This window comes from Tenrec ecaudatus, chromosome 7 (assembly GCF_050624435.1).
Source record: "Tenrec ecaudatus isolate mTenEca1 chromosome 7, mTenEca1.hap1, whole genome shotgun sequence".
Taxonomy (NCBI): Eukaryota; Metazoa; Chordata; class Mammalia; order Afrosoricida; family Tenrecidae; genus Tenrec; species Tenrec ecaudatus.
In genome coordinates, this window is record NC_134536.1 from 60,258,253 (window position 1) to 60,286,168 (window position 27,916).

The window sequence follows — 27,916 nt, forward strand, 5'->3', positions numbered from 1 at the left end:
CACCCACCCACCCACCCACTCCCTACTCCGCAACCCCCATCTCCACCCCTTGCCACCAACACTCCTTACATGGTCAGAGTAAAGATTTCAGAAAGAGTATAGAACTTCTTGGTCAGGCGTGAACTGAAATGTCCACATCTTATTCGTGATTGCTGTAAGGCGCTCACCACCCGCGGTGGAGCTTTCCTAAAGAGAAGGGGACGTGCTCTCGTGCAGCTGGACAGGAGAGGAGCACTGTCCTGACGGCTCACTGTTTTGTGCCTCGTCCTATGGCGCACTTCTCTGCGACGTGCTCTCGTTGCAACAGAGTCCCAGCCCAAAGGATGCCGAGTCGGGGTGGCCAGTGAGGAGCAGGCATGTCTGGCCTGCCAAGGTCACCATCAAGGGGGCTCTGTCCACGCGATTGTGCAAGGAACGGTAGCGCCAAGAATGGCAGAGCGAAGAGCAGAAGCCGCCTCCAGTCAGCCAGAGAAAGGGAGGGAGCCCTCAGAAAGGGTGCAGGGAAACCGAGACCTTAGTCCCTACACGGCTGAAGCCTCTGGTGAATCCCCTCGGATCACAGTGACTCGGGGATGTGAATCACCTTGCTGTCAGACAGAGGCGATGTGAGCTCAGTTCTGGTAGACGTGGTTAGATTACAAGGTAGAACCTCATCATTTGATCTCCCAAGACGCAGGGGCGAGGAGGCAGGAATGGGGAGAGGAAACAGGAACCCGGGGGGAAGGAGGCGTGTGCAGCAGGCCGCGTGGCACAGAGCAGCAGTGTAAGGATGGCCTACCAAAAGGGAAGCTCGTTCCCTCTGTAAACTTTCACCCGGAGCCCCATGACTTTTCTTTTAAAAAAAAAAAAAAAGCAATAAAGCATGATCTTGCTGAATTGTCTCCTAAGTCTAGATTTCATAGAACACTAAACATCTGGAAAACAATAAATAACATGTTCCCTGTGAAGCTAACTTTTTGTGGTTTTTCTGTAAAGACAAGAAGAGGGGGAGGGTGGAAACATCACACTCTTAGTCCCATGTGGTTGTTGGCCAGCTTGTTGCTATTGTTGATCCCGTGCACAACAGGCTTATCAGCTGATTTGGCGAAAGAGATCGCCAGGCCTTTCTTTCTAGATTGGTATAGTCGGGCAGCTCTGCCGAAACACATCCCTCATCAGAGCAATAAGCAAGGTCCCGGTGGAAGAAGAGGCATGCATGGGGTGCCTCTGCCTGGAATCAGACCCCCATTGTGTTAGTCTGGGTACATTAGAGAAACAAATCCACAGAAGCTCATGTATAAAAGAGAGTTTTATATAAAGGTTAATTGCACATCAAGAAAACATCCAAACCCAGTGCTTCCCAAGCCCACAAGTCCAACATTAATATGTCTGACAACAATCCACAAAGTCCTCCTCCATCTCACAAAACAGACGCAATGATGCCGCCTGCAGGAGGAAAGCCAAGTCAGTGAATGTGTAAACATCTCAGCGCTGGCAGGGGTCTCCACATGAGTGCTCCACCACCCAGGGCTGCATCAGGGTACATCCATGTGGCTTCTCCTCAGGGATGTCTTGCAGGAAGTCAGCCTTGACAGTTGAAGCAGGAAACTGGCTAAGGCAGTTGCACCCTGGTCCGACGTTCAAAGAGCAAGAGACCCGAGAACTAGAAAGGCGAGGCTCACCAAACAATTTATCCCTCCACTCTTCAATTAACCCCACATGTGTTTATTGGCTAGGTTGGCATAATAATCTAACTACCTCATCCATGGAAGGTGAACAACGAACCATGCCCCCTTACAGGTAGCTTAGGAATTCCTTTTGAATATTACAAATTAATTTCTACTCAGAACTTCAGTGGAAAATAAACAGCCTGATGAGGTTGGGGTTTTCTTTTTGTTTTTCCAAAAGGCATTATTGAAAATGATCATTGGTCTTCTAAATTCATGTGACATACATCCTAGTTTTTCCCCCAGGATTCTTAGCCAATTCACGGATAGCTCTACTCTTCCCAGGATTATGCAGAGACTTGGTGTCTTTCTTGCCCCAAATCAAATGCTCTGAGACCCAAGAATTGCTCGTGGGTCTCCTCACTCACACCTCTCCAGCTGCTCCTCCGTTACCCCTGGCAGGGATCACCTCTGGGGCTGGACTGGATGCTGAGTCAGCCAGTGATGAAGGCCTGGCTTTCAGTCTCACGGCACGGTGGTCACTGGTGAAACTGACCAGGATCTTTGGGGACCTGCACAGTGCCAAACACATCAGGATGACAAGGGTCGTGAGAGGGATCTCAGAGAGCGCCGGTGCACTTTCTCCGTGGTGTCATCTTTGCAAGTCTTATTGTGAGGATAGAATCGCTCTATCCTAAGTCCCCCCGGGTTTTAAGGGAGAATAGAATTAATCCTCATTAAGGAATAGTACATTAATAACCAGTGTGCCAAGAAACCCTGAACACATGGCTGTATTTCAGGTTTTGAGAACGGAATCCCTAATCCTTTGTTTTTGTTCCCTTCAGTGTGCCCTTGCGGGGGAGGCCCTTGTGACAGCGTAACCGGAGAATGCTTGGAAGAACGTCTTGAACCCCCTCCAGGCATGGACTGCCCAACCATAAGTAAAAATAACAGTACCTGATTGACTAACCCCCTCTCCCTAATACGCTGCAGGTGTGGGATTACCGAGAGCTGTGGAGTTCGGCTCTGTCTGAAAGCTGGATCCTGCTTGGGGATTTAACCCCGTCTGTGCCTCCCAGAAATAGACCCGAGCAAAAGGTTCTCGATAGTTTGCCCGAGTCCACTTGCCAAGCAGGTGGTCCGTCTGTCAATAGCTCGACTTTAAACAAGTGACTTTATGCAGCAGTCTTTAAGTTCTGCATGTGAACTGGTGAGTAAGGTTGTTAGAAACAGAATATCCAAAGACAAAGATCAATTTAGCCACGTTCTCTAAGTTCTCATGCAAATCCTTGTAATAACGTGATCTAGGAGACTACGCTCCCCGGCTGAGATAGCAAGAGATTTAGTGGCTCTTCCCAACTCACCACAGATCTGAAGTGGAACCTGAAATAAGGTATTCCAACCTTCAGAATTGGACGGTTTCTCTCTCCCTCCTGAGAATCAAACCATGAGCCATCAGATCAGAAAGGAAATTTTGGTTTAGAGATGATTTTAACATTAGAACACACACCCTCCTCCACACAAACATATCTTGACCTCTCAGACCTGGTGGACACAGACATTAATATTACCAAGACAGGCCCCAAGTCCCTCAAGTCTTAGAAGATGACTCGAGATAGGACCCTAGAGGTGTTCGCCCCACAAGATCGTTTGAAGGACGTCAAGTCTCCTGACTGAAGGTAAACATTTCCCCCACCGGTCTGAAGGACTCCCTGACTGAGGAGACATCTTAAACATCAAATAACAAATTAACATATTAACCACCATTCATCTGCATAACCACCATTCATCTGCATTTCTCTTGAGGAAGTGCATCCAAAGGAAAGAGAACCTTGCTGGCAGGTTCTAAAGGATGGTCCAGACAGGTTCCAAAGTAAGGTCCTTCTCACTATGTTCCCAGAGGGCATTGAGTCTCTGTAGGTGATGAGCGTTGTCAGATGAATTCAGATGTGAAAGGGGTGGCACAGAAAGACCTTCACCTGCTTCCCCAAGTGCCCAGGTCCACCCTGGTCTCTGGCAGCATCTTAACGTGTCAGAGACAGAGAGATGCACACACCACGGTGCCCTAAAGCTCTGCCGCTCCGGAGAGGGTTATCCAACAGGCAGTTCGAGCATGCAGGGAACCGAGCCATCCCTGGAACGAGCTGAAGGCACAGGCCTCGTGCCTGAATGCTGACAGAGAGAAGCTCGTTGGAAAGGGAGGGCTACCTGGCAAGGTGGTGCCAGGGGAAAGGGTAGAATCTGACGTGAATGCAGGCATCCCAGAGTGCTCTCCCACCTCTAAGAAAAGCGGTGGCTGGGTTGCCTGCCCTGAGAATGTGATGGATGAACCCTTACAAGTGCTTGAAGTGGCAAGGGTTTTGTTATGGATATGTACCACAGAACATTTTCTAAGAGAGAGAAGAAGGACAAAGAAGAGTGGATAGAGCTTGTCCACCGTCTCAGGTGGTCCCCCTGTGGGGGCTTTCTTTTTTGTGCAATTCAATGCTTCATGCTCTTATGAACCGGTCTCGGCTCAAGGGTTGTTTCCTCTTAGATTTTAGGGAGAGAGGGCGCGCACGTGGCCCATCTTGGGTGCTGCTCCCTCTTGGAGGATGAGGACTAGCTGGGAACAAGGCCAGCTTCTCTGGGAAACAATGATACAAGGATTAGGAGCCCAGGAAGCACGCTTGAGTTGAGGCAGCAGAAGGTCCCCGTGTTTACAGACAGGTTTGGGGATGTCAACTGGAAGGCCTGACGTTGCCTTTTCCCTTTGACCCTCAGGCTGTGACAAGTGCATCTGGGACCTGACGGACGACCTGCGGTTAGCGGCCCTCTCGATCGAAGAAAGCAAATCCGGGCTACTGAGTGTGTCATCCGGGGCTGCCGCCCTGAGGCACGTGAATGACGTGAATGCCACCATCTACCTTCTCAAAGTATGACGCCACATTGAACTTCTGGTGCTATGTCCATCCGGCTTGCCTACAGTTATCCTCGCAACAACTACTGTTTCCCCTTCGAATCTGAGCTGCAGGTTGCTATTATAGATTCTTGGGCCCAGGAAATCATGACGCATTGATTGTGTCCATGAGCTTCATCCTAAACCAAGAGCTGTCATCAAGGCAGAGTTTATTGAGAGAGTAGTTACGTATGTACGAAACCATTGAAGGAAGAGAAATACACTGTTTTCCATGGTGAAGCTATAGATGAGTTATTCAAGTAATTGCCACACATCTATTCCATTGCTTCAGCCTCAACGTGCAAGGCTTTGAAGAGTTTCTTTAGAAACTTCCTTCTCTTTCTCCCTTCTACCCCATCAGTCATCTCAGACATAGTCTCTCATTTTTCCTCACTTACACATACATACACATACCCGCAGGCTCTATTTTGCCTGATAAGTTAAGTGGTTGATAATCAATAAGCAAGTTGAAGGTAGACCACAGCCAAAACACAATTGACTCTAATGGTACTTACATGGCTAAAACGTTAGACCACTGGTTCTCAGCCTTCCTCATGCCGCGACCCTGTAACACAGTTACACCTCATGTTGTGGTGACCCCCAACCATAACATTATTTTCGTTGATACTTCATAACTGTACTTTGCTACTGTTATGAATCGGGTGACCCCTGTGAAAGGGTCACTTGAGCCCCCAAAGGGGTCGTGACCCACCGGTTGAGAACCATTGCTGTAGAGTTATTTGTGTTTCCCTAAATCACAAGTTTCTAGCAGAGTTAATAAATAATTTTAAAAAACACTATTTAGCTGAAAAACTCATAAAATTAATACCAGCACATGGTTTACACTGTTAGTCAATTTAGTATAGTGGTTAAGAGCATGCATTTTAAAGTTCGTGTTCAAGCTCCAGCCATGTGACCTTGAGTAAACTACATCTTCATTCTTCGTTTCCTCATCTAGAAACGAGAATAATTATAGCCCCGATTTCGCGGGTTGTAGAGAGAATTCCGTGAGTGTAGGTAGATGTACACAAAGCAGTTAGACTAGAACTTGGAATACCGAGTGCTCATTGCAACTTCTTACTCCCTGCTGTTAGGAGATGCACATGGTACCCACAGGAATTGACCAAGTATGCCCCGGGAGAGGATAAGCTGATAGAACTCGGTGCACTGTTAGCGACCAATCCATGCAGAAGTCAGAAATTCTTAGAAACCTCACTTTGCCGGGGCACCCATGGACCCTATTTCAGAAGTTACCCAGCGACAAGCCTCTTGATATAACCTAAATCCTCTTTCCCCAAGAGACAGATTTCAAAATAAATATCATTACAGATGGCAGAAATTCAGTGCCAAGAATGAAGGGCTTACTCCACCGTACTTGGAGTAGAACTTCACTTGAGCCAAACTCTTCAAAAAATGGGAAAGGGGGCAAGGAGTGTGGAAGACAAGAGAAAGTGAATTTCTAATCTATACTCACATTGATCAAAGTTCAATTAATATTGAACAATGCCTCCAAGGCCTTCCTACATTGAAAAATTAGAGCCTAGACCCCTAGAGCCACCACTAGGCCATCCTGCTCCTCTCCACATGCCCAACTCAGCCCGGCCCGGGGGCCGGTATGATGAGTAAAGCTGAGTGGACTGGAATCCCCAGGGCCTGCAGTCGCCTCCTGCAGGCGCCAACCTTCACAGCTGCCCATAGCAGCCTGTGGAGCCACTGTTTTGTGTATGCCCATTACACGAAAAGAGTTTGATGTTCGATTTTTTAAAGCCTGACGTGTACATCTACTGATTATCTTCAAAATACATTTTTCCTCAGACAAGATTGTCAGAAAGAGAAAACCAGTATGTCTTAAGAAAGATACAGATCAACAGTGCCGAGAATACCTTGAAAAGCCTTCTGTCTGACCTGGAGGAATTAGCTGAAAAGGTATGTATTCGTTCCTGGGATCGCCTTCAGAGACAGGGTTTGGCTGGTGGGAGTTCCATTAGTCCCCCAGGACTGGGACTTAACACTGCCGAGAAATAATGGAGTGATCCACATGCCTTGATACACATCAGGGAACCGTCTGTGGAGAACCTTAGCCTCCTCTGTTTCTGCTGTCTTTCTGCTTTCTGACTGGTTGCTGTTGTCGTGGGGTACCATCGAGTCACTTCTGACTCAGCTCTCCTAGGTACCGCGGAATGAAGTGTGGCCTAGTCATGCGCCAGCCTCCCAAGTGTGTTGATAGTTGAGGCCATTGTTGCAGCGACTGTGTCAGTCCATCTCCTGGGGGGCCTTCTTATTTTCCTCTGGCCTTCTGCTTTACCAAGCGCCGTGGCCTTTTTGATTCATTTCTTTGAAGAGCTCTGTGCATGAGAAAATTAAGTATACTTGTTGCCAATTTATATGGGTGATGGGAGTTTCAATTAAAATCATTATTCAGCTCTTGCCTTAACATTTTAAGGCTGCGAGCTGTAGAGCCTCCAGAAACAGGCTTCACTATGCAGAATGTAAGTTTTAAATGTGTGCTAAGGATGCATTAAATGGTCAAAGGAAAGAAACGGTAGCCTATGGAGAAAACAATTTTTCAGTTTGGCTGGGGGGGAGGGATTCACTTTAAATTCTTACTTTATACCAAATATTAAAGTAGACTCAAAGTAGACTGGACAGTTGAGTAGAAATCTCAACTCCCATGAAAACTATAATACAATAAAAGAATCAGAAAACCTTGGAAAGAGAGTTAATGCACATCAGTCGTAGGAGTACAACATAGGGAATTACAAGGGGAAAAGATACCAACTTTGACAAGATAAAAAAAAGTTCATACTCAGTAAAACAGGTAAGCATGGGATACTCAAACTAAGAAAAAGGTGGACATAAATATTACAATAAATGGAGTGGGGAGCCATAGCTGATCTCCTCTGGCTACTCATGGCCACAGGCAAGGGTCAGACAAGCGTTCACACGCCGTCTTTCTTTAGCCGCTCGGACACCAGGCTTTCCTCCCCGGGCACGCATCTGCTATGCTGGGTCCAATGACTCCTTGCAATGGCTGCACAGAGCTCACAGACCACAACTCTCCATTACAGGAGGTTATTAAGTACGTTGGACAGTTGACAGTATTAAGTACGTTGACAGGTTACCTGTCTCTCTGCCTCACAGTCTCACAGTCCTGGTACGGCTCCTTGAGCTCTCCCGTGGTCTCTGTGCCAGTGTCTGGTGCCTCTGGTCTTGGCCTTCACCACTTCAGAAAGAGATCTGCTGTAGCTTCCAAGACAGCTCATCCTGATAGCCAGGGAGTGTGGTACGAAACTGACGGATCCCTTCTATCAATGTTACATGCACCCTATTTGCATAGATACCCCCCCACGCCCAAATCTTTTGGTGGGAGTTACAGAGATGTGGATAGAAGACCCATGAAGAAATGTCCTTCCGGCACAAATATGACCGATAAACGCTCTCACAAATTAACAAGAAAAACAGAAACACAAGCAGATTCAGCATTATGAGCCTGTTCAAGACACTCCTTGGAGCCTAGAGGAAAAGCCTCGGTGCTGTCCTTCACATGTTGGCTTTTGAGGGAGCTCTGCAGAGGCCTGGTCACAGTCCGTCCAAGGTCTGGCTCAGGAGGATGCTGGACTTCTCCATCTCCCCTACCTCTGCTTTCCTCCCTGTACCTTCAGCCAGAGCCAAAGCAACCTGCTCCACACATCTTAAAAGCATCTGAGCCCATCTCTGATCCAGCCAAAAAGACAGAACAAAAATACGCATGTGTTTCCATTTCATGAGCATTAGTGACTGCTTCATGAGTAACAGCTACCATCCTTGATATGGGAGTCCTGGTGGTACAATCAATTACAGCACGAGGCAGCCTAACCCCGCAGGAGGTTCAAGGCCACCTAGAGGCATCTCCAAAGAAAGAGCGGAGATGCTCTTCTGAAAAGTCAGCCACTGACAACCTCATGGACGTATTCTACTCTAGCACACACCGAGTTGCTGTGAGTCAGGATCAGTTCCGTATTTCACTGGTCCTTGAAATGAACATAATAAGACCCCTGCCCTTGGGGAGCTCACAATCTAAGAGGGGAGCAGATGCCTGCAAATTAACAGAGGCGCGGTACAGGCTACCGAGCTGGTTCGAGGAGGAAACTTAGAGCCCTGGTAATGTAGTGAGGTACACATTGATCTGCTAGTCACTTACAGCTTGCTCTGTAAGAAGTTCCAAAAAAATAAACTCACTGCCATCAAGTTGATTCTGACTCATAGGAACACTCGGACACCCAAGGGAGCAGGTCCTCTCTGTCCTGTAGGGTGTCAGTAAGCAGAATTGACTTGATAGTCGTGGGCTTTGGCTTAGGTTTAAAGAAGAAATGGTAGGCTCGGCAGGAATTTGTCTGAGAAGACTTCTCAGAGAAGGTGCTACTTTACCTGTGCGCCAACTCCAAACACTGGGTTTACTTCCAAGCCAAGCAAGGGAAAGCACCACCGGGGCCCAGAAACATGCAGCAACATGTCCTTGGGACTAGAAGATATCTGACTTTGGCCTTCAGAAGATTAATTTGATGGCAAGTAACAAGAGATAATGCTGAAGAAGCTCTCAGAGGCCAGATCATAAAGCATGTACAAGATCGTGGACTTTAGCCTGGCCTTTGAAATCACTGAAGCATTTTCCTAAAGCACCGGCCTGATGAGTTTGCATTTCAGAACTATTCCTTTGAAGTATAGCTGATAAACTGGTGATGACGACCCATAGGAAAGGGACACAATTAGGAAACAGAAGGAGCAATCTAGCCAAGAAGATGGTTGGTTGTCCTTATTGGAAAATGGTTTTCACTGAACCGAGATGAACTGACACTGAGATAGTGGAGATGAGGAAGGATGGCAAAAATAGCAAACCAACAAACAAGATTTGGTAACTAACTTAATGTGAGGAGTGGTGAGGAGGGAAGCTCTGACATGGAGAACTAAGTGGCTAAAATTAAAAAATAGAGACCGAATTAGTCAGGATATTTAAAGAGTGAAATATCAGATGTCCAGTGGGGAGTTAGAGACATGATCTGGAGGTCAAAGGGGAGATCAGGGTTAGAAAGACATTTGTAAGGTATTAACACTTTTTGTTTAACATTTTATTAGGGACTCAAACAACTCTTATCACAATCCATACATATATCGATTGTGTAAAGCACATCTGTATATTCTTTGCCCTCATCAATTTCAAAGCATTTGCTCTCCACATAAGCCCTTTGTATCAGGTCCTCTTTTTTTCCCCCTCCCTCCCTCATGAGCCCTTGATAATTTATAAATTATTATTTTGTCATTTCTTGCAAGGTATTAACACTTTTGTGATCTATGGGGCATATAGTGCCCATGTACATACAACTCTGGGGTTTAGTGGGAAGTCTCTGTCCCATTTTAGTGAGTGCTGCCATCTGGTGGACAGCCATATAACTGCATGAATCTGATAAAAATGGGTCTTAGCCCATCAACCCCAAGACCACCAATCCCTGTGGACATATGTGTCATACTAATTGTACCCAAATCCATGTTACTTAAACAGCCATTGTTCATTTCATTCAAAATGTCTTCCATATCTGAAAAAATACACGGTGTCAACAGCAACAACAAAATCAAAGCAAAAAATCATTTGGTCTTGGAAGAGTTGATATTTAAAAATCAATTGTCATCCTTTCCGACTCACAGTGGCCTGATGTGTGTCAGCCTAAAACTGTGATCCATGGGGCTTCCAGTGGCTGACTTTCAGATGGAGGTCTCCGGAGCTTTGTCCAAGGGTTCTCTGGGTGCACTCAGGCGTCCATTGTGATTAGCAGCTGAATGCATTGGCCATTTCTACCACCCAGGAACTCCCAAATGGGTAGGAGGTAGGCGTGCCTACAGATGTAGCTGTTCCTGTACACATCCTGAAATAGCATGCCCGTATCCCCACTAGAGGACTCTGAGAGATACAAACGGTTTGTCTATTTGGCTGCTAAATAAGGCTGGGTGTGGTTGTCCAACCAGGGCTACTTCAAAGAAAATCCTGGGGATCTACTTCCAAAAGTTGGCCCCTTTGGGGTTCAGTTCAACTCTGGCGCATGTAGGATCGCCATGAGGCGGAGTCCACAGCACCTGGTTTGATGACCGACTATTCCTCTGAGTCATTTGTCTAGCACTGTCCCTGGTTTTAAGCCTTTGTGCCAGAATAATTACTGAGCGTCCTCCCTTTGACTCTAGGGGGAACCCAGGGAGAAAGCAGCAAAGGTGCCAGGACATTGAAGAACAACCTATATTACAAAACAAAATGTGCTTAAATTACTGAATAGAAAACTAATTTTCTCAGTAACCTTTCACCTAACCCACATTTAAAACACACACACACATACACACACACACACACACACACAAGCGTATGTGTGGGGCAGGGTGGCAGAGCAGGTGACCTCATAGATCTTTTTTTTTTTAGTGTCCTAGCTTAAAAACTAAATTATATGATCACCTTGAACATGGGTTATCATCTTTCTTTAATCTGCTTAATTTTTTATTAGTCCTTTAAATATCCTACCCTGTATACAAGGATCCCTAGTGGTGCAGTGGGCTAAGCATTGGGCTACTAGCTGAAAAGTTAGTGGTTCAATCCCACCAGCCGCCTGGCAGGAGAAAGTTGTGGTAGACTGTCTCTGTAAAGATGTGTCTGTAGCCTTGGAAACCCTTCAGGACAGTTCTACTTGGTCCAGGAGAGAAACGAAGACAGGAAATTCACTCAAAGGCATTGGATAGTGTGCTTTCTGCACTGTATTAATAACATGTTCTTAGTTTTATAATAACTCAATGTTAAGATGAGTAAATGATTCACCCGTGTGGGATGTAAACCAACCTTATGTTTTGTAGCTCTGAGGTCACTTTCCAGTTCCAGCTTTCCTTAACGTCAGGCACACCTGCCCCACCATGTGCTTCTATGCCTCCTAAGCTGGGACAGCAGGAGAGAACAGTCAAGGAAGATCACTCTAAATAGCTCAGCCTCTGATTTTTTCATCTGATGGGATCACTGTTCCTTGTTGCTGCTAATTGAGTCTTTTATTTAAATTGTTTAATGTATTTTTAAATTAAGTATATTGAAGGGAGGGAAGAACCACCATCTGGTGGACTTAATAGGATATTGCTGTTGGATTCATTTCTTGAGATAGGCTGGGTAAATATATGTTTCTTTAAAAAACTGGGGAAGGATAAAAGCCCTCCGGATTCCTAATCAGTCAAACCTAAACAGTAGTCCGAGTGACGTAGGAAAGGAAAGGAAAGAGGAGGGAAAGTACAATTGAACTGGGCTTGGAGTCTCTAGTGACAAACAAGTTCATCTCAAAATAAAGTCCGAGGTAAAAATTAATCAATTAATTCATTGTATAGATCGATAAATACGTCATACTTTGCCTCAAAATATATTATGTGTAAATAAACTTGTGTAGTACACAGTGAGTACACATCTAAGTATATCTTACAGCACCCTCTGGTGTTGGTTGAAGAGAAAAGGTTTTCCTTAAAGGTTTGACATGTCCGGTTGTTTTCTCATTCCTCAGTTCAAAGTTGTAACGTCAAAACGGAAGTTAAATAAACACAGAAATGACAGGGAGACTTTCCCCTTGAAGAAGGATGCCCAAATAAAATGTAATGGGCATGTGACTATCAAAAATGATGTAATTCAATCTGCGCCAAATTTCAACTCACTAAGAAGAGTTAAATGTTTCAGATGTTTGTGTGTATATATGTGGATGTGGGTGTGTACATACGTGTATACACATACATTATACATATATATGCATACATACTCACATATACTTATCTATAGAAAAATAGCATCAAGAATAAGTTTCAGCTTATTCTTACATCAGCTGCGTTTAAAATGAAGACCGTTTCTTTGGAAGCCCCGCGAAAAACTAGAATCGACTTGAGGCAGGGAGAACAGGGTGTCCACATGGCCACTCAGAGCGCCCCATGGCCCCTTGCCCCGCCCCACAGGGAGCTTCACTCCCTAGTGCCTCGCTCTGCCTGGAAGGGCCTGCAAAGGAGTCTGAGCAGGAACCTCTGAGGCTTCTGTCCGCTGGGAAATCATTTCTAGATTCTCTTCCTTGATCTCAGAGGGCCACTTGCTTGGATCTTGTCTGGAAAGGTAAATCATGATAGAGCACTGGCCCTAGGGGGACACTGTTCTGGCAGATCGTCCTGCAGCTCAGTCATGGGCTGAGTTTAGAACGTACAGAACAAGCAAGCAGCCAGTGCCCAAACACCACACTACAGAGCTCCTGCTCCGCTGAAATAGGACCACTATGTCAGTCTTTCTGATGCCAAAAGGAAGTATGCATCCTACTCTCACCACCCCCACCCCCCACTGGGCTGTTCTGGCATTGACTCATTTCTGCGTTCGTGGACCAGCTTCTATCTTTAAACCATCCATCACCCCGCACCCACCCACCCACCCGCACACACACACTTTTCTGAAGCCCCGTTTGAACAGGGATGTAATTTTGCCCAACACCATGTGGAAGCTCTGCTGCAGAAGCTACCGAGTTGAGAGAAGAGCTCTGGGCACTGGGGCATCGGTTTGATGAGAATCTGACAATATTCCACCAATGAGCATCATCTTTTACGTCTCTGGGAATTCGGGCTCAGCAGTAGCGGGACCACCCTGAAACCACTGAAGGCAGGAGCCCCCTCCAGGTCAGCCAGCTTGCGGACAGTCTCTCCTTGCACCTGCAAGCTCTTTCGTCAGCACCGTGTCAGACTGCTCCAAAGACCTGGGGAATTCTATGGTTCAGTGGCAGATGAGATGCAAGGGGAGTGGCTTGTGCTGTGACTGAAGGTTGTAAAAGCGGATCTGACATTACAGCAAGCTGTGATTCTAAAACTAGCCATCACAACAGCCTTCAAGCAAGATTTCCGGGAAGAGTTTATATGTTAATAGCGTCTCATATGTCAGGAAAATGTGTGTGTGTGGACAACACTATGCTCATCCAGATGTATATATGGCTGTGTGTAACTATATCTTTCTCATTTGCAGGAAAATCAAGCTTCGAGAAAAGGTCATCTGATACGGAAGGAATCCACGGCCACCGTTGACCATGCCACACACCTCGTTGAGCAGACCCATGCAATGAGGGATAAAATCCAGGGTAAATGTATTCAGTAAATGTACATGCACACACATAATGTGCATAAGTAAACATATACAACAATAAAAACAATGGCCACCTTCAGCACCCAAGATGCCCCACAACTGTGGGGAGAGTCTTCAGTGTGTAAACATAGCGAAGGCCTTCCCTCCGGGTGTGTTTATCTGGATTTCTGAATCCGCATCCGTTGCTTTCCGAGTGTAGGTGTGCAGAGCCCTGCCTGTTTCCCTCCCGGCATTTCACCAACGTGAGATGTCAGAACAGCTCAGCGGCAGAGGCCCTCGCAGGCTCGGTTGTCCCTAAAACGCCGTCGCTGAGGAGGCGCTCAGTGCATGTCTTTCTTGGGGATTTGCAGAGAAACCATCGTCCTTAGTGAATGGCCGAAACCGGCACCTGCTCTTTGGGTTGTTAGCGCTTGCCCAAGAGCCGGCAGGCAACGTGCTCTGAGTCCCTGGCCCAGAAGGAAAGCGGGGAGACCGTATATGGCTCCACCCTGGCAGCTTCTAGCTTCTCCCGAGAGTCCCCTCCCTGTGCTCCGGCATCTGCTAAGAGCACTGCATCGTGAAAGCTGGCCGCCTCTGTCAGCAATTTCACCCGTGCTGAGGCAGAGAAACTCCCGATGTGAGAGCCAGTGCGTGTGTGTTTCCACAGTATTGATTATCTCCTTACGAGACACTGCACGACAGCAGCAAGTCTCTCTCATTTGCATAAGAGAGCCCACCGTGGGAGAGTCATACTTTTCAGTTTTAGCTGTTCATTTATTTTGAGATTCAGAGGCATATTCCAAGCAAAAGGATATAGGAAAGCAGCACTAATCATTTGCTATATTTCCTTTGCTGCCTAGAAAATGCAATAAAAATAAATGCTCCCTGCCCCTGTCCTGCCTAACTCCTGCTTTTGCATTTTCTGATAAAATTACTTTCTCGTGGCATTTTAGAATTATTATTGGTTTATTCAAAAGTAAGAGTGAACCTGGAAAATTAAGTGACCTTGTCAATTAAGAAATACATTGCTAATTAGGAACAAAACCAGCAAGCTAGAAAGATATTCAGAACAAATAGCTGACCTCCGCTGTTAAAAAAAAATCCATATTTTGATTCTCAGACATTTCATTTGAGAGGAATCTGAAATCTTCTTATTTGACCCTTTACAAATGAAGAAACTTGGAAAAGAAGTAGACATGACAGACAATAATTTCCATCCATTTTTACGTTTTATAGGCCACCCAAAGACAAAAGGGAAAGTAAAGTCAGAGAGCTAGCCACTCTGCTGTTATTTAGACACGTTAGTTAATCCCACTGCACCCCAGTGGTTCCCTTCAGTTCTAAGATTTTCATCCTGCTTGTGGAAGTGGGTGAAAATGTCCCATGAATCAAAATGGCAATTTGACAAGCAGACACATGCAGAAGACCCAGAATAATTGGCAAAAACCAAATCGTTGTGGGTAAGACCTCACAGCATGCCATCACAATCCCTACTTTATAACTAGTCAGGAAAGCAACCTGAACGACCCACTTGCATTTCTATCAATGTGCCTTCCTTTGGGAGTCGAGCTTTAGTCTAACTCTCAAATAAACTCACTCTTTGTGAAACAGCTTACATGTGACCGGCAATGCCTCCAAAGATTTTATTCAAGTTAAATATACGTATTATATATATATACATATATGGTTGAAATATATATATATATATGGTTGAAAATCCTAGGTTTGTATGCCTTAAACACTGAAGTCTTCAGATCGTGGAAGTAACTGGATATAGAGGAAAGCAGGAAGGCTTTTGCAAACCCCTCGTGGGAAATGGAGATGGATAGCTTCTCCGGTGTTACTTGTCTCTGAAGTGATGGACCTGGGTGTCTATGCAGTGTGGACTCCAGTCTGTTATACTTTTGAATGAGCCTCTCTTTCTGATTTAGGAGCAACCCTGTCCCTTGGCCACCAGCCATCACTCCCCTGTGTCTTCCATGGTGCAGGCCTCTCTCACTACTGACTCATTTCTCCCCAATCTTCCTTTCAGAGATCAACAACAAGATGCTCTATTATGAAGAGGAGCAGGAACTTAGCACCGAGGAAATCTCTGAGAAGCTGGTGTTGGCCCAGGAGATGCTTGAGGAGATCAGACGCCGTCAACCATTCTTCACCCAAAGGGAGCTTGTGGATGAGGAGGCTGACGAAGTCTATGAGTGTAAATGTTCTTAACTCTGAGCTGACCTAACAGATGTTTTCTTCCTTTGTGATCTAGAAGAGGACACAGAGTCTGGGGTCAAAAAATCCAATCCTCAACACTCCAAGCTCTTTAGAACAGATAGGTGATGTTAAGGAGTCAGACAAGTCACCTTGACTATATAAGCAAGGCTTTTAGATCCAGGCCCAACCTGAGCCATTGAAGAAGAGATGAGATCTAGCATAGAGTCTTTAGAATTTTTAGTAGAAACGTAGCTCTTGGTGAAAACATAGAAACAGAGGGAGAGAAGTCAAGAGGAACCAATTCCCAGGCTAGAGTAAAAGCAATGTTCAGCTGAATACACAAGCTCAGCCACATTCACGTTCACATTCTGAGTGCTATGGATCTCTCTTTCTCTCTCTCTCTCTCTCTCTCTCTCTCTCTCTCTCTCTCTCTCTCTCTCTCTCTCTCGATATAGATATTAATATAGATATCTATATCGAGAGAGAAAGAGAAATATTTAACTATTCTATTGGCACATAATTCACATATAATTAAATGGTTCAAATATCTCAAGAAGAGTTGTGCAGTCATCACCACGATCAACTTTAGAACATTTCTTCATTCTTGTATCCTTTGTTATAAGTACCCCCGTTCCCTTCGGCCGTCCCCTGTCATCACTTCAAGAAACTATTGATGTAGTAACTATCTCGATAGGTTAGTCTATCCTGGATTTCATATAAAGGAAATCATACAAAAAAGTAGAAAGTTTTTTTTTTAATCCCAGTAGCAGCACAGAAAAGGCACATTCTAAGAAGAAGCAGAAAGTAACAGAAACTAAATTAAAAATGGGCCCAAAGGAAAACAAATGGTAACATGTTAAGTTTAAACCTGCCTGTTTCTTCAGTAATCCCCTTTCAAATGCACTGTCTGTGTGCAAGATTGTTCACGTCTCTGTTCAGTGAGCTGAGGGCAGTCAGCGGGGGCGTAAGCCTCGTGGGAACTCTGCAAAGGGCTTGTGGGCTTTCCCTGCCACCGGGATGACTTGCAGGGAAGGGTTTTCTTATTCCCTGTTTAGCCAACTCAGACAGATTCCCTCTGCACATGCCTTGCAATTTTGTATGCATTTTGTTTTTCCAACCGCCCTCGGGTTTTTGTGGTTAACGGGAAGCCCCATTAGAACAAAGGGCACATAAGCCGGCTCAGGGCAGGGGAGAGATCCGGCACACTGCGCTGCCTTCTGCAGAGGCCTCAGGGAAGAGAAGCCAGAATGAAAGGGAGTGGAGGCCGGCCTTGGACGGAGCAGTGTGTGGAAGTCAGCCTGGAACTGCACCAGCAAACGAAGTACAGCTTTGCAGAAACGGTACCTCTCAGACCCCAACCCAGGACACCCCCAGACTGAGGGCTCTTTTCTGGGGTCTAGCGAGTTTGTCTCATTGAATAGGAAACAAATGTCTTCTTTATGTTCACTAAGCTCCGATTGAAATTTGGCATTTCCTTTCATGAGGTGCCCTGGTCATGTTGTGGTGACCCGTTGGGGTGCTGACGGCAATGTCAGCAGTTCAAACCCACCAGCCAGCTCTGCGAGAGAAAACATGTAGCTTTCTTCTCCTGTGAAGAGTGACAGTGTTGGACACTCAAAGGGGCACGGCTATTCAGTCTTCTATTGTCGCTCTGAGTCAGAACTGGCTCAATGACAACCAGTTTTTAATGATGAATGTGAACATCTAACATAGGAGCATTATCAACCCTATTTTAGTTGGTTGCTGTATCTTTATTATTTAGTGCCTAATGAGCCACCTCCAGAGTACAGAGTCAAAGCAATAGCCGTTGGCTTGCCCGTGATTTCATGGGTTGAGTCTCTGAGTTGTGCTCAACCTGGACAGTGTGGTCCCCTTGCCTGCGTGGGCCTGAGCTGAAATGACAGGGCTTCTCTTTCCCAATGGAAAATCACCTTCCACGAGGCTAGCCTGCCTTGTTCATGGGAGCATTCCAAAAGGGGAAAGAGGGAAATTTCAAGGTATCCGGAGGCTCAGAACTCAACAACATCACTCACTCCCCCTTTCCATTCTATTGGTCAAGGCTAGCCCAGATCCCAGATTCCAGAGGAAAATAGACTACACTTCTCTATGGGAAGAGTGGCAAAGTTTTTGTAGCCATTTTTAATACAAGTGATCAAAAAGAAATCACAGGTGTACATATTTCATTTTAGCTGTTTCCACACCTCACAGCATTGTTTAAACTCGTGAATAGAATTATGGTAGTTAGTAGACCCACCTGTAGATCTTGTTTTATATATAAGTAAAGAAGACCATATAGTATCATTTCACCAATTTGGTTTGTTTTTGGTTGGTTTTGTTTTCAGTCTACAAGAGGCCTTCAAAATGTTCGTGGTAAAATGAAATAAGATAATGGAATTTTTCCAGAAAAAAATTTTAAGTCTGCTCATATTACTCTCTTTGCTTTAACCCTGTGTATCCTGTCATATGTACTTTTAGGCACAGAATAAGAAGTGAGCCCTAGGCTTCATTAGATTTCCCAGGGGCAAGTGGCATAGGGCGGGTTAAAAACACTCAGGAGCCACGGGCAATGATGCAGGAAGAGTACAGTGGGTACAAAGCTCTGAGCACCCAACGTCAGGGGAAAACATCACAGGGCACCAACAACTCTCTGGATGGCCAGCAAGCAGAAAGAAAGAGAGCTACACATCTGGGTAGGTTAGGCACAAAAAACTAACTATCACAGGCAGCAAGCATGTAAAGTCTGATAAACAGAGAAGAACAGGAAAGAGTACCAGGATCCTGCCCATTTCTGAGTTTGGATGAGTCTGGCAGTCAGGAAGGCTGGTGCTCTTTTGTCTCAGCAGAGGTTTCCACGCCCTTAGTCTAGCTCAGAATTCCATGAGACTGTCCTGAAAAAATGGGACCAGTCTCAGCTCTCACGACAACCTCGGGAATGCATTTTCAGCCACTTTCCGTTCTCTGCCACCTGCAAGCGCTATCTGCACAGGTGATGAGAGACCACAAAACCTCAGCAGGCCAGACTGAGGGCCCTGGGAGAGATTAGAACTGAACTTGTAGCCAATACCTGTGTTTTTATAGCAGAGGAAAAAGACACATACGCAGTTTAAGAATACCACGTTATTGGCATTTAATCTTCTTTCCACCCAAAACAATGGTTTGGGTTTGACCAAAAGGAGCCTAAAATGACTGCTTGACGAGCACGCAGATTGAGTAGCTATGAACATCATTTTTCCTTATTATTGAAATTACAATTTTGGTTATTCCTATTAGTAAACACCATTGTAATCCAAGTCCTCTCCATAGAGTAAAATAATATATAATCTGGGGAATGAAAGGCATCGTATACTAACATGGGTCTCTTATTAAGCATAGTAATCTCAACAGGAATGAAATGAAACTCTTCTGGCGTGCTGTGTGGTCCAGTGGCTCCCAAAGCCTACAAAATAGTATTTTTGCCTCAGACGTCAACCACGAGGCTACTCTTGAGAGACAGCGACAATCTCCGTTGTTCAGTGCTGTGGACTAGGAGGGGACAAAGAGGAGCCCGGCCTGAGTCTCTGTCTCCTTTCCTTCCAGTGTTGAGCCAGGCTGAGAATTGGCAGCGTCTGCACAACGACACCCGCTCCCTGTTTCCTGCCGTCCAGGAGCAGCTGGATGACTACAAGGCGAAGTTTTCAGACCTGCAGGAGTCCCTTCACCAGGCTCTGGACCGTGTTAGAGACACTGAGGACACCATTAGGGCCACAGCGGCCAAGCAGCGGGACCACACGGTACAGTGCACACTGGAAACTAGATGCGCCTTCCTGCCTAGCCAGCATGAAGTTACCCCCAAAAGGGACGGTTGATACAGCTTTAGTTAAAACCTGGTGCATTTAAATGTTTATGTGTTTAAAATATGAGGACACGGGTTGCTGATGTAGGTGCATGTGCCTAAAATGTTGGAACGATTTCAAGGTTTAGCTCTTGCTCAGATAAGAATGCAGTTCTTCTTGGGTGCATTGTTCTTGCCCATGGATTGGCAAGGCCCTGTTTTCAGGCATAACTCTTTTATACTGAGCACTTTAGAACACCAAAGCAGCCCAGACCCATGTTCCTAAGAAGGTGTGTGTAATTTCTAGGAAAGTAAGTTCGGCCAAGCAAACATCCTCCAGCGGCAGAGACGGTGTTACTCCAAAGGCGTGCAAACGTAGAGACGTAACCAAAAAATCTCCTCTGTAGTGTCCAAAGGCAAGTGTCTTCAGGAGGCCAAGATGTGCACATGTCCACACCTATAGGGGTGTGAACTGCCAGTGGTTATGTGGCCCCTCGAAGCAGAATAAGCACTGTTCTTTTTTTTTTTTAAGTACTGTTCTAAGAGAGGATTCTGAGTATTTAAGTAGGAGAGAGACAACCCTACAGCCTCGTAATACAGCCACTGCAGGGCTCACAGATAGAGACAGGAAACCCCACGCCTTTGCTACTGAGGACTCTGAAGGGACAAGTTGACTTGCCAACCCCGATCAGTCCTGGTACAAGAGGTCATAGTCGGACTAGAACTGTCCCATTACCCACAAGAAGTCAAGTTCCATTCCCAAGCATGGTGTCCTTTTACAGGGACAAGTCCCTCCTGATGGGATGCTCATAGCGCATGAGATGGCATCTGTGGCATAGGTGGTGGTGTGAAGCTGCGCAGCTATGCCACCAGTATTTCCCAAACCGGCAGGGGTGCCCATGGTGACCCCATGGTGAACTGAAATCGGTGCCTTGCCTATCCATGTGCAGTGGGCATCAGTGAGCATCCACACCGAGACTGACCAGGGAGAAAAAAAGAAGCGTTCCCCTTCCGAGAGCGTCGCCACTGGAAACCTGATGGAAGCAGGTTTGCTGTCACCGAGTCTATTGTGAACAAGTCAATTCCAGTTCATAGTGACCCGTCACGTTCCTAAACTGCAAATCTTTCTGGGAACGGATAGACTCATCTGGCAAAGTGACTGGTGGATTGGAACTCGTGACCTTGTGGTTAGCAGCCCAATGCTTACCAGAGCACCACCAGGACCTTACCCAAAAGCAAACTCACTGCCATCCGGTCAACTCTAACTCAGAGTAACCCTATCAGACAAAGTAGAACTGCCCCTTTGGGTTTCTGAGGCTACAAATCTTTACAGGAGCAGAAAGCGTCTTCTTTCTCCTGTAGAGTACCTGGTGGGTTCAAGCCGCTGACTTTGTGACATGTTCGCAGTCCCACATATAACCCTCTACGCCACCTGGGCTCATTAGAAACCTATGACGACTTACTTGTGGAGGGCAACTGTGTGTGGTTTTCATTTCAAATGAAGAGTTGTCCATAGCAGCAAAGGCTTTGGGTCTTTTACACAAAGCGCGGTGCAGAGGACACATGCAAGTCAATGGTGTGCAAACATATTCAGTTCTCCATTGATACCGGTGGACAACACTACCCATGGATTCCAGTTCTAAACGTATACGATTGTCAAACTAGCTTTCAATTAGACTTTCCTTCTGCACAAATTTTACTGAGGCGCGTGCGTGTGGGTGACAGGAATTGGCGTTCTCAGCATTCAGACAGATGGTTAGCCCCATTTAGCTTGGCTAAACAAGCCTTTCTACTGCGTACAAAGGAGCAGCCTGAGCAATATTTGGTAAGGAAACCTGGCACTGAGGCACTTGAAGGCCCTGCTCAATCTCAGTTCTTCTCTCCGTGGCCTGGAGGTCGGCACCAGCCAGATCCACTCCTTTTGCCCGCAGGCCCTCCCGCCCACTTCCCTTCTGCTCACATTGTTGTTCTTGAAAGGGAGTTGTTGGGTCTACAGGCTGACCCAAACATAATACAACTTTTATATTGGCATCTGTCTGTAGGACTTACAACACAGATTTTGCCCCCTTTTTAGCAACTAAAATCAATGCTTTCTTCCATCTCCCCTCCCAAATTTCTCCTTGCCAACTGAACTAGAACTTCGATTGCAAGTCAGCAAACCCCAAGTCGGCGTCTCTGTGTCAGTGACTCTAGAGGCAGCAATTTCCCCGGCACTTAAACCCCACCTTTGTGAATGGTTTTGTTGGCTCTTCACTGGGTTCCTTATATCACCTCCCGATGAGGTTTCCGAAGGTGACTTTCCTTTGTATAAAAACATATTATCGACCTCTTTTGAAAACTTTCAATGGCTTCCAACTTAGAAATGACCTAGTCATTCATCATCTGAGACCACCCACTGTTGCAGTGCTACCTCCTGGATCACCTACAAACCCTGCCTTCCAAGCAAGGAGACAATGGGCTTTCTTCTTGTGTCCCTTTGCGTATGGTGTGTCATGGTCCGGTCACTCTACATCGCCACCTAATTCTGTCTAGCTTTTCCATATAGATTCCCTTTATGGAGGGAGATAGAGTGTGTAGCCTCGACTCAAGTCCCCAGCATGCCCTCAATCCCACATCACTTTGATGTGACGTCGTAGTCTATGTGGGCTGGTTGTTGTTCTTTGGGTTTTTTTGGTTTTTGTTTTTCATTTCCACTTGGACTTCTAAATTATCAAATACTGCAAGTGATGCTATTAGCATTCTTTGTCCACTATATCTAAATGCCATGAAACTTTAATTTATTCCAGTATAATTTAACACTAAACCTTTGCCTTAAACAGTAATTTCTCCTCTAACAAACTGGTTTGAATGGATCTGACTTCAATGGGATTTAATTATTTGGAGAACAAATTTGAGTGTTCTTACTCAAATGATGTAGCGTGGTTTAGAAAAGAATAACCCTCCAGCCTCATGCTGTATAAAACCAAAAAACCTAGAAAATTCATCCCTTTGATGTCTGCAAACAATAACCGCATAACCAATAATTATATTGTTTCATCTTTCACCTCCCAACCCCAAAATATAGCAGAATAATGAAAATATTTATCAGATGAATATAGGATTATTTATTTTAAAAGCAAATAAAATGATCTCTAGAAAGCACGGCTCAGGGATTTTCATAAACTGGAACTCTTCCTTCCCGGGACTATTTAACTAGTTAATTAAGTATATTTAAATCTTAAGGATCAGAAAACTTTGTTTTGTATATGTAAGTAGATGCTGAAGTATGCTGTATGGAGCTAATTACATTACTTTCACATTAATTGCTTTTTAAAATGTTCTTTTTGTTCAAGTTGGCCATCTGTCTTTAGGAATATCATTATCAGTTTCAAAGCTAACTTTATTTTTTTGTTTAATGATCTATATGGTAAGTAGAAGAAACCCTTTAACTTGACATAGCTATATTGTTTTCCAACTACCAACAATAAGCTCATCATGCAGGGCTGCTGTCACATGACTTAGAAGTTTGGCCAAAATTATGGTTAAAAAAAAAAAGGTTAACATGCTCAGCTGCTCACCTAAAGGTTGGAGGTCTAGTCCATCCAGAGGTGCCTAAGAAGAAAGACCGACAATCCAATTAAAAACCTTAGCCATTTGAAGACTCTGTGGTGCATAAATCTACTCAGGCACTGTGGACTCTTCAGGAATTGAAATTGGATGGTGACATCTATACATTATATAATTAATACATACCCATTGCCATAGGATATAAGGCATATGCAAATACATGTAACTGTATATATGGTTAATTATTAATATGTTCAACTGTTTATTTATAAAATATAACTAGATATAGTAGTTAGATATGTAACCATATGTGGTTACATATTATTACATATTAACATATGTACTATATATATATATATATATATATATATATATATATATATAAAACACAGAACTGAGATTCAGTCCTGTATCCATAGTCCCACTTCACATTTTCACATTTATGGAGAAAAGAACCAAATATCCTTTCTGAAGGGCTTTTTTGAGATAATGGTGTTAAAAATAAAAATCATAACCAAATGCTTTGGCCCTTCCAAAGTGCTTACTTTTATTGTAATATTATTTACTATAAACGAGAAAACTGACCATTAGATGGGTGGATTTCCCCAATGTCTCACAAGTTAGTGGTTGGCCTGGGACTGACCCCAGGTTTGTTAAAACAGACTCCAAGATTGCAAGCCGACAGCTGTACCATTGTGTCTGATACTGTCTCTGAAGAGCATTGTCTCTCTCTCTCTCCCCTGCTCTTCCTTCCCACAGAAGCAGCACGAGAGGGTGCGTGAACAGATGGAGGTGGTGAACACTTCTCTGAGGGTGTCTGGTGACTCTCTGGCCACCGCTCACCTGACTCTTGCGGAACTGGACGCTATAGTAACGGTGAGGACACATATCGTTGCTCAGGTTTGTGTGTGCATTGGGTTAGGATAACGGCTCCGTGTCACAGGAGAATGATCAGATTTGATCCAGATGCATCGAGTAAGCTGACATTGTAAAAATCAGAACAGGGGATTGGGTTTTGAGGTCTTGCGCTGTACAGTGGTCACTAATCACGCATAGCTACTTAGATTAAATTTTAAATTATGTAAAATTGAAATGTTAATTTTTCTATTTGATGATCTAATTGTTGGTGTTGAATAACATTGTGTGGTATAGCAGCCACAATATTGGACAGCAAAGATATTATTGCAGAAGAATCCACTGAAAGTGCTGAACTAGATCCATCTTACTCAATCTTTACTCATAAATCATGGGAACAATAAAGCTGGCATTCAAAATCAATAAAACTCATATTTTGAAAGAGTAGAAAATTTCCAGTAATATCCAGTAAACCAAGCCATCATGAAATCACTTATCTCATCCTTATTACCTTTAGAAGGATGTCTGACCACCAGCTCATTCTTTAATCATTTCTGCACCCAGTTCTCTGTTTTCCTTTCCATAACAACTCCCTTCGATATTCTTTTTTTACATCATTTTATTGGAGGTTCATACAACTCTTATCACAATCCATACATCCATCCATTGTGTCAAGCACATTTGTATATTTGTTGCCATCATCATTCTCAAAGCATTTGCTTTCTACTTGAACCCTCATTTTTTACCCTCCCTCACAAACCTTGATAATTTATAAATTATTGTTATTTTTCCATGTCTTACACTGTCCAATGTCTCCCTTCACCCACTTCTCTGTTGTCCATCATCCAGCAAGGGCGTTATATGTAGATCATTATGATTGGTTCTCCCTTTCTCCCCCACCTTCGCCTTACCCTCCTGATATCTCTACTCTCATTATTGGTCCTGAGGGATTTATCTGTCCTGGATTTCCTGTGTTCTCAGCTCTGATCTTTACCAGTGTACATCCTCTGGTCTAGCCGGATTTGTAAGGTAGAATTGGGATTATGATAGTGGGGTGGGGGAGGGGAGCATTAAAGAACTAGAGGAAAGTTGTATGTTTCATCGTTGCTACACTGCACCCTGACTGGCTCGTCTCCTCCCCGTGACCCTTCTATCAGAGGATGTCCAGTTGCCTACAGTTGGGCTTTGTGTTTTCACTCTGCACTCCCCCTCATTCACAGTGATATGACTTTTTGTTCTTGGATGCCTGATACCTGATCCCATCGACACTTCATGATCACTCAGGTTGGTGTGCTCTTTCCATGTGGACTTTGTTGCTCCTGAGCTAGAGAGCCACTTGTTTATCTTAGAGCCTTTAAGGTCCAGGTGCTATATCTTTTGATAGCCAGGAACCATCAGCTTTCTTCAACACATTTGCTTATGCACCCGCTTCGTCTTCAGCAATCCTGTCGGGAAGGTGAGCATCGTGGAAAGCCAGTTTAATAGAACAAAGTGTTCTTTCATTGAGGGAGTACTTGAGTACATCTTCTACTTATTACTAAACCTATAGATATATGCACATAGATATATTTCCACATTATCATATATAAATATATTTACATATGTACAGGTCTGTCTTTAGGCCTCTATAAATGCCCTTTGCCTTTCCTATATTTCCTTTTACTTTCGTCTTGTTCCACTATCATGCTGCACCTTCATTTGGGTTTCAGTAATTCTTCTCAATTACATTGCCCTTGATCAAGCCCTACCAAGCCTCCTACACCCTCCTCACCATTGATTTTGGATCACTTGTTCCCTTGTCCCTGAAGTTGTTAACACCCACTTCTTTCCCCCATCTCCCCTGCTCCCATGTCTCCCTGGAACAATCAGTTCTGTTTTCTCCTCCAGATTGTTTATCCCACCTATCTTATCTAGATAGACCTGCAAAAATAATAATATGCACAAAAAACTAGACAGAGCAAGACAAAGTAACAAATGAAAACAAAACAACAACAAAACCAATGATTAAAAAAAAAGAGAAAAGCCTGTAAATAGTTCAAGGTTTGTTTGTTGACCATCAGAAGTGTTTTCCGGTCTAGTCTGATGGAGTGCCACCAATGCCTAATTTTGGTATTCCCTGAGGACCTGTTGCTCTGTTCCCCTTGCTGTCCTATTGCACACCCTTAGTGTTTTGCCTCAGTGTGGTGGGGTCACATCCAGCACAATCCCCACACTGTGTCTCCAGTGTTATCCCCGAAGTGCTATGGGTCAGTGAGGGATGTTGGGTCCTGTAGTGGGGCTGGCCCTATGGTCCTCTCTGTGCATTTGCTTATCTGAGCAAGGATATCGTCCTCAAGGCTTGGTTGGCCAGGATGTGTTCCATTCTCTCTTCCTCTCCCTTCATTTGTTCCTGTGTGCTCTGATCAGACATGTCCCTCTCCTTGAGCTGTAGCTTCAATGCTATCCTCTGAAGTGAATTCTTCTGCAGGGAGGGGAGGGCTGTCCATGTAGTTGGGATTGAGGCCAGCCCCTCAGACCTCACTATTGGTTCCCTGCTTCATGCCAGTGTGTTGCATTCATGTCTTGGCGCACCAGGACAAAGTCTGGTCCCTCTTTCCCTGTGGAGATATAAACAACACCCTCCCCTTGGGTGGATTAATGCCCTCTTCTCCTGCTACCCATGCCTTTTTCTTTCTTTGTTTCTAACCCCCGCCCCACTCCTTATTAGTTGGCTACCATATGGACCCCTGGATCTAGTCTGGCCCCTGCCATACTACGTGGACCTCACCCCAGGAATGTTTGTATACAGTAGCTTTTTCCCTATGCCCCTTTTGCATTTTTAAGTTTACCTCAGCAGAATCATGTTTTACTTGTCCTTTTGTGCTTGACTTACTTTGCGTAGCATAATTTCCTCCAGTTCTTCCCACCCATCATTATTCATGATGGCAATAAAATCCACCTTTGTGACCCCAATTCTCTGAATTTCTCCTTCCCACACGTTTTTCCTCCAATTTACTTCCTGTGGCCACAGCCAGATTTTGCATCAATCATAGAACTTCCCAATCCCAGTTTTAAGTACTGTTGTCTCTAAGCACCATTTCTTACCTCACTTAGAATCTTCACCCCAATTTTCCAAACACATTGAGGCCCCACCATCTCATGTCCCAGCCCTCTCATAGACTGTCTTTCTTCTGTGGGCAACTCTGATCCTCATTATGACAATTTTTTGCAAACACCTGTAACATATTAGTCCCTCTGTTATACTCATATGAGAACTCTAAACCTGATTAAGCCCAAGGATCTCATCCTCATAGGGGTACCAATTTCATTTATGGCTGGACTATAACAACCAGGCGTGGCTGTTGAGAACCTTACTTCCCCTTTTATCAGTACTAGATGGTAATAATACTTCATACTTCACTGGGAGAGGGGGAGAGCAATTAGAAACAAACAGAAGAAAATTATCCTCATGTTTCTTCCCCAAATCTATGAACTTACATTATTTATACCCTTACCTCCATCCTGCTAAAAGTAATGAGTGTCCCTTTTCCTACCAAAGTCAAATCCCTCCACTTTTCTCTAAGTTCCATTGTGCCTTACCTTGAAACAAGCATGTATGGATTTTTCTCTTGAAATTGGGACCTATGTGTTCTGAATCATCCATCTTTTTTCTTTACTAAAATATCACTAACAACATGTCTAGTATCTCAACCATCCTTCAACAAGTAAGAAGGAAAGTCTCCTGCCCTTACATGAATTGACTACCTTCGAAGGAGGAAGCCTCGGGGGTGCAGAAGAAATGTTCCCTGCTAACATCT

At 44.7% G+C, this 27,916-nt stretch overlaps 1 protein-coding gene across 2 annotated transcripts in view; it reads left to right on the forward strand.

Annotated features, from left to right (window-relative positions):
* LAMA4 (laminin subunit alpha 4) overlaps nucleotides 1-27,916 on the forward strand; it is a 166,888-nt gene that overhangs the window by 75,448 nt on the left and 63,524 nt on the right. Inside the window, exons 7-13 of one of the 2 annotated variants that reach the window (XM_075554655.1) lie at nucleotides 2,492-2,587; nucleotides 4,410-4,561; nucleotides 6,400-6,510; nucleotides 13,610-13,721; nucleotides 15,738-15,905; nucleotides 19,484-19,677; nucleotides 24,024-24,140. In XM_075554655.1, coding sequence (XP_075410770.1) covers nucleotides 2,492-2,587; nucleotides 4,410-4,561; nucleotides 6,400-6,510; nucleotides 13,610-13,721; nucleotides 15,738-15,905; nucleotides 19,484-19,677; nucleotides 24,024-24,140 — 950 coding nt within the window. The remainder of the gene's footprint in view (nucleotides 1-2,491; nucleotides 2,588-4,409; nucleotides 4,562-6,399; nucleotides 6,511-13,609; nucleotides 13,722-15,737; nucleotides 15,906-19,483; nucleotides 19,678-24,023; nucleotides 24,141-27,916) is intronic. The other variant, XM_075554656.1, reaches the window with a different exon arrangement.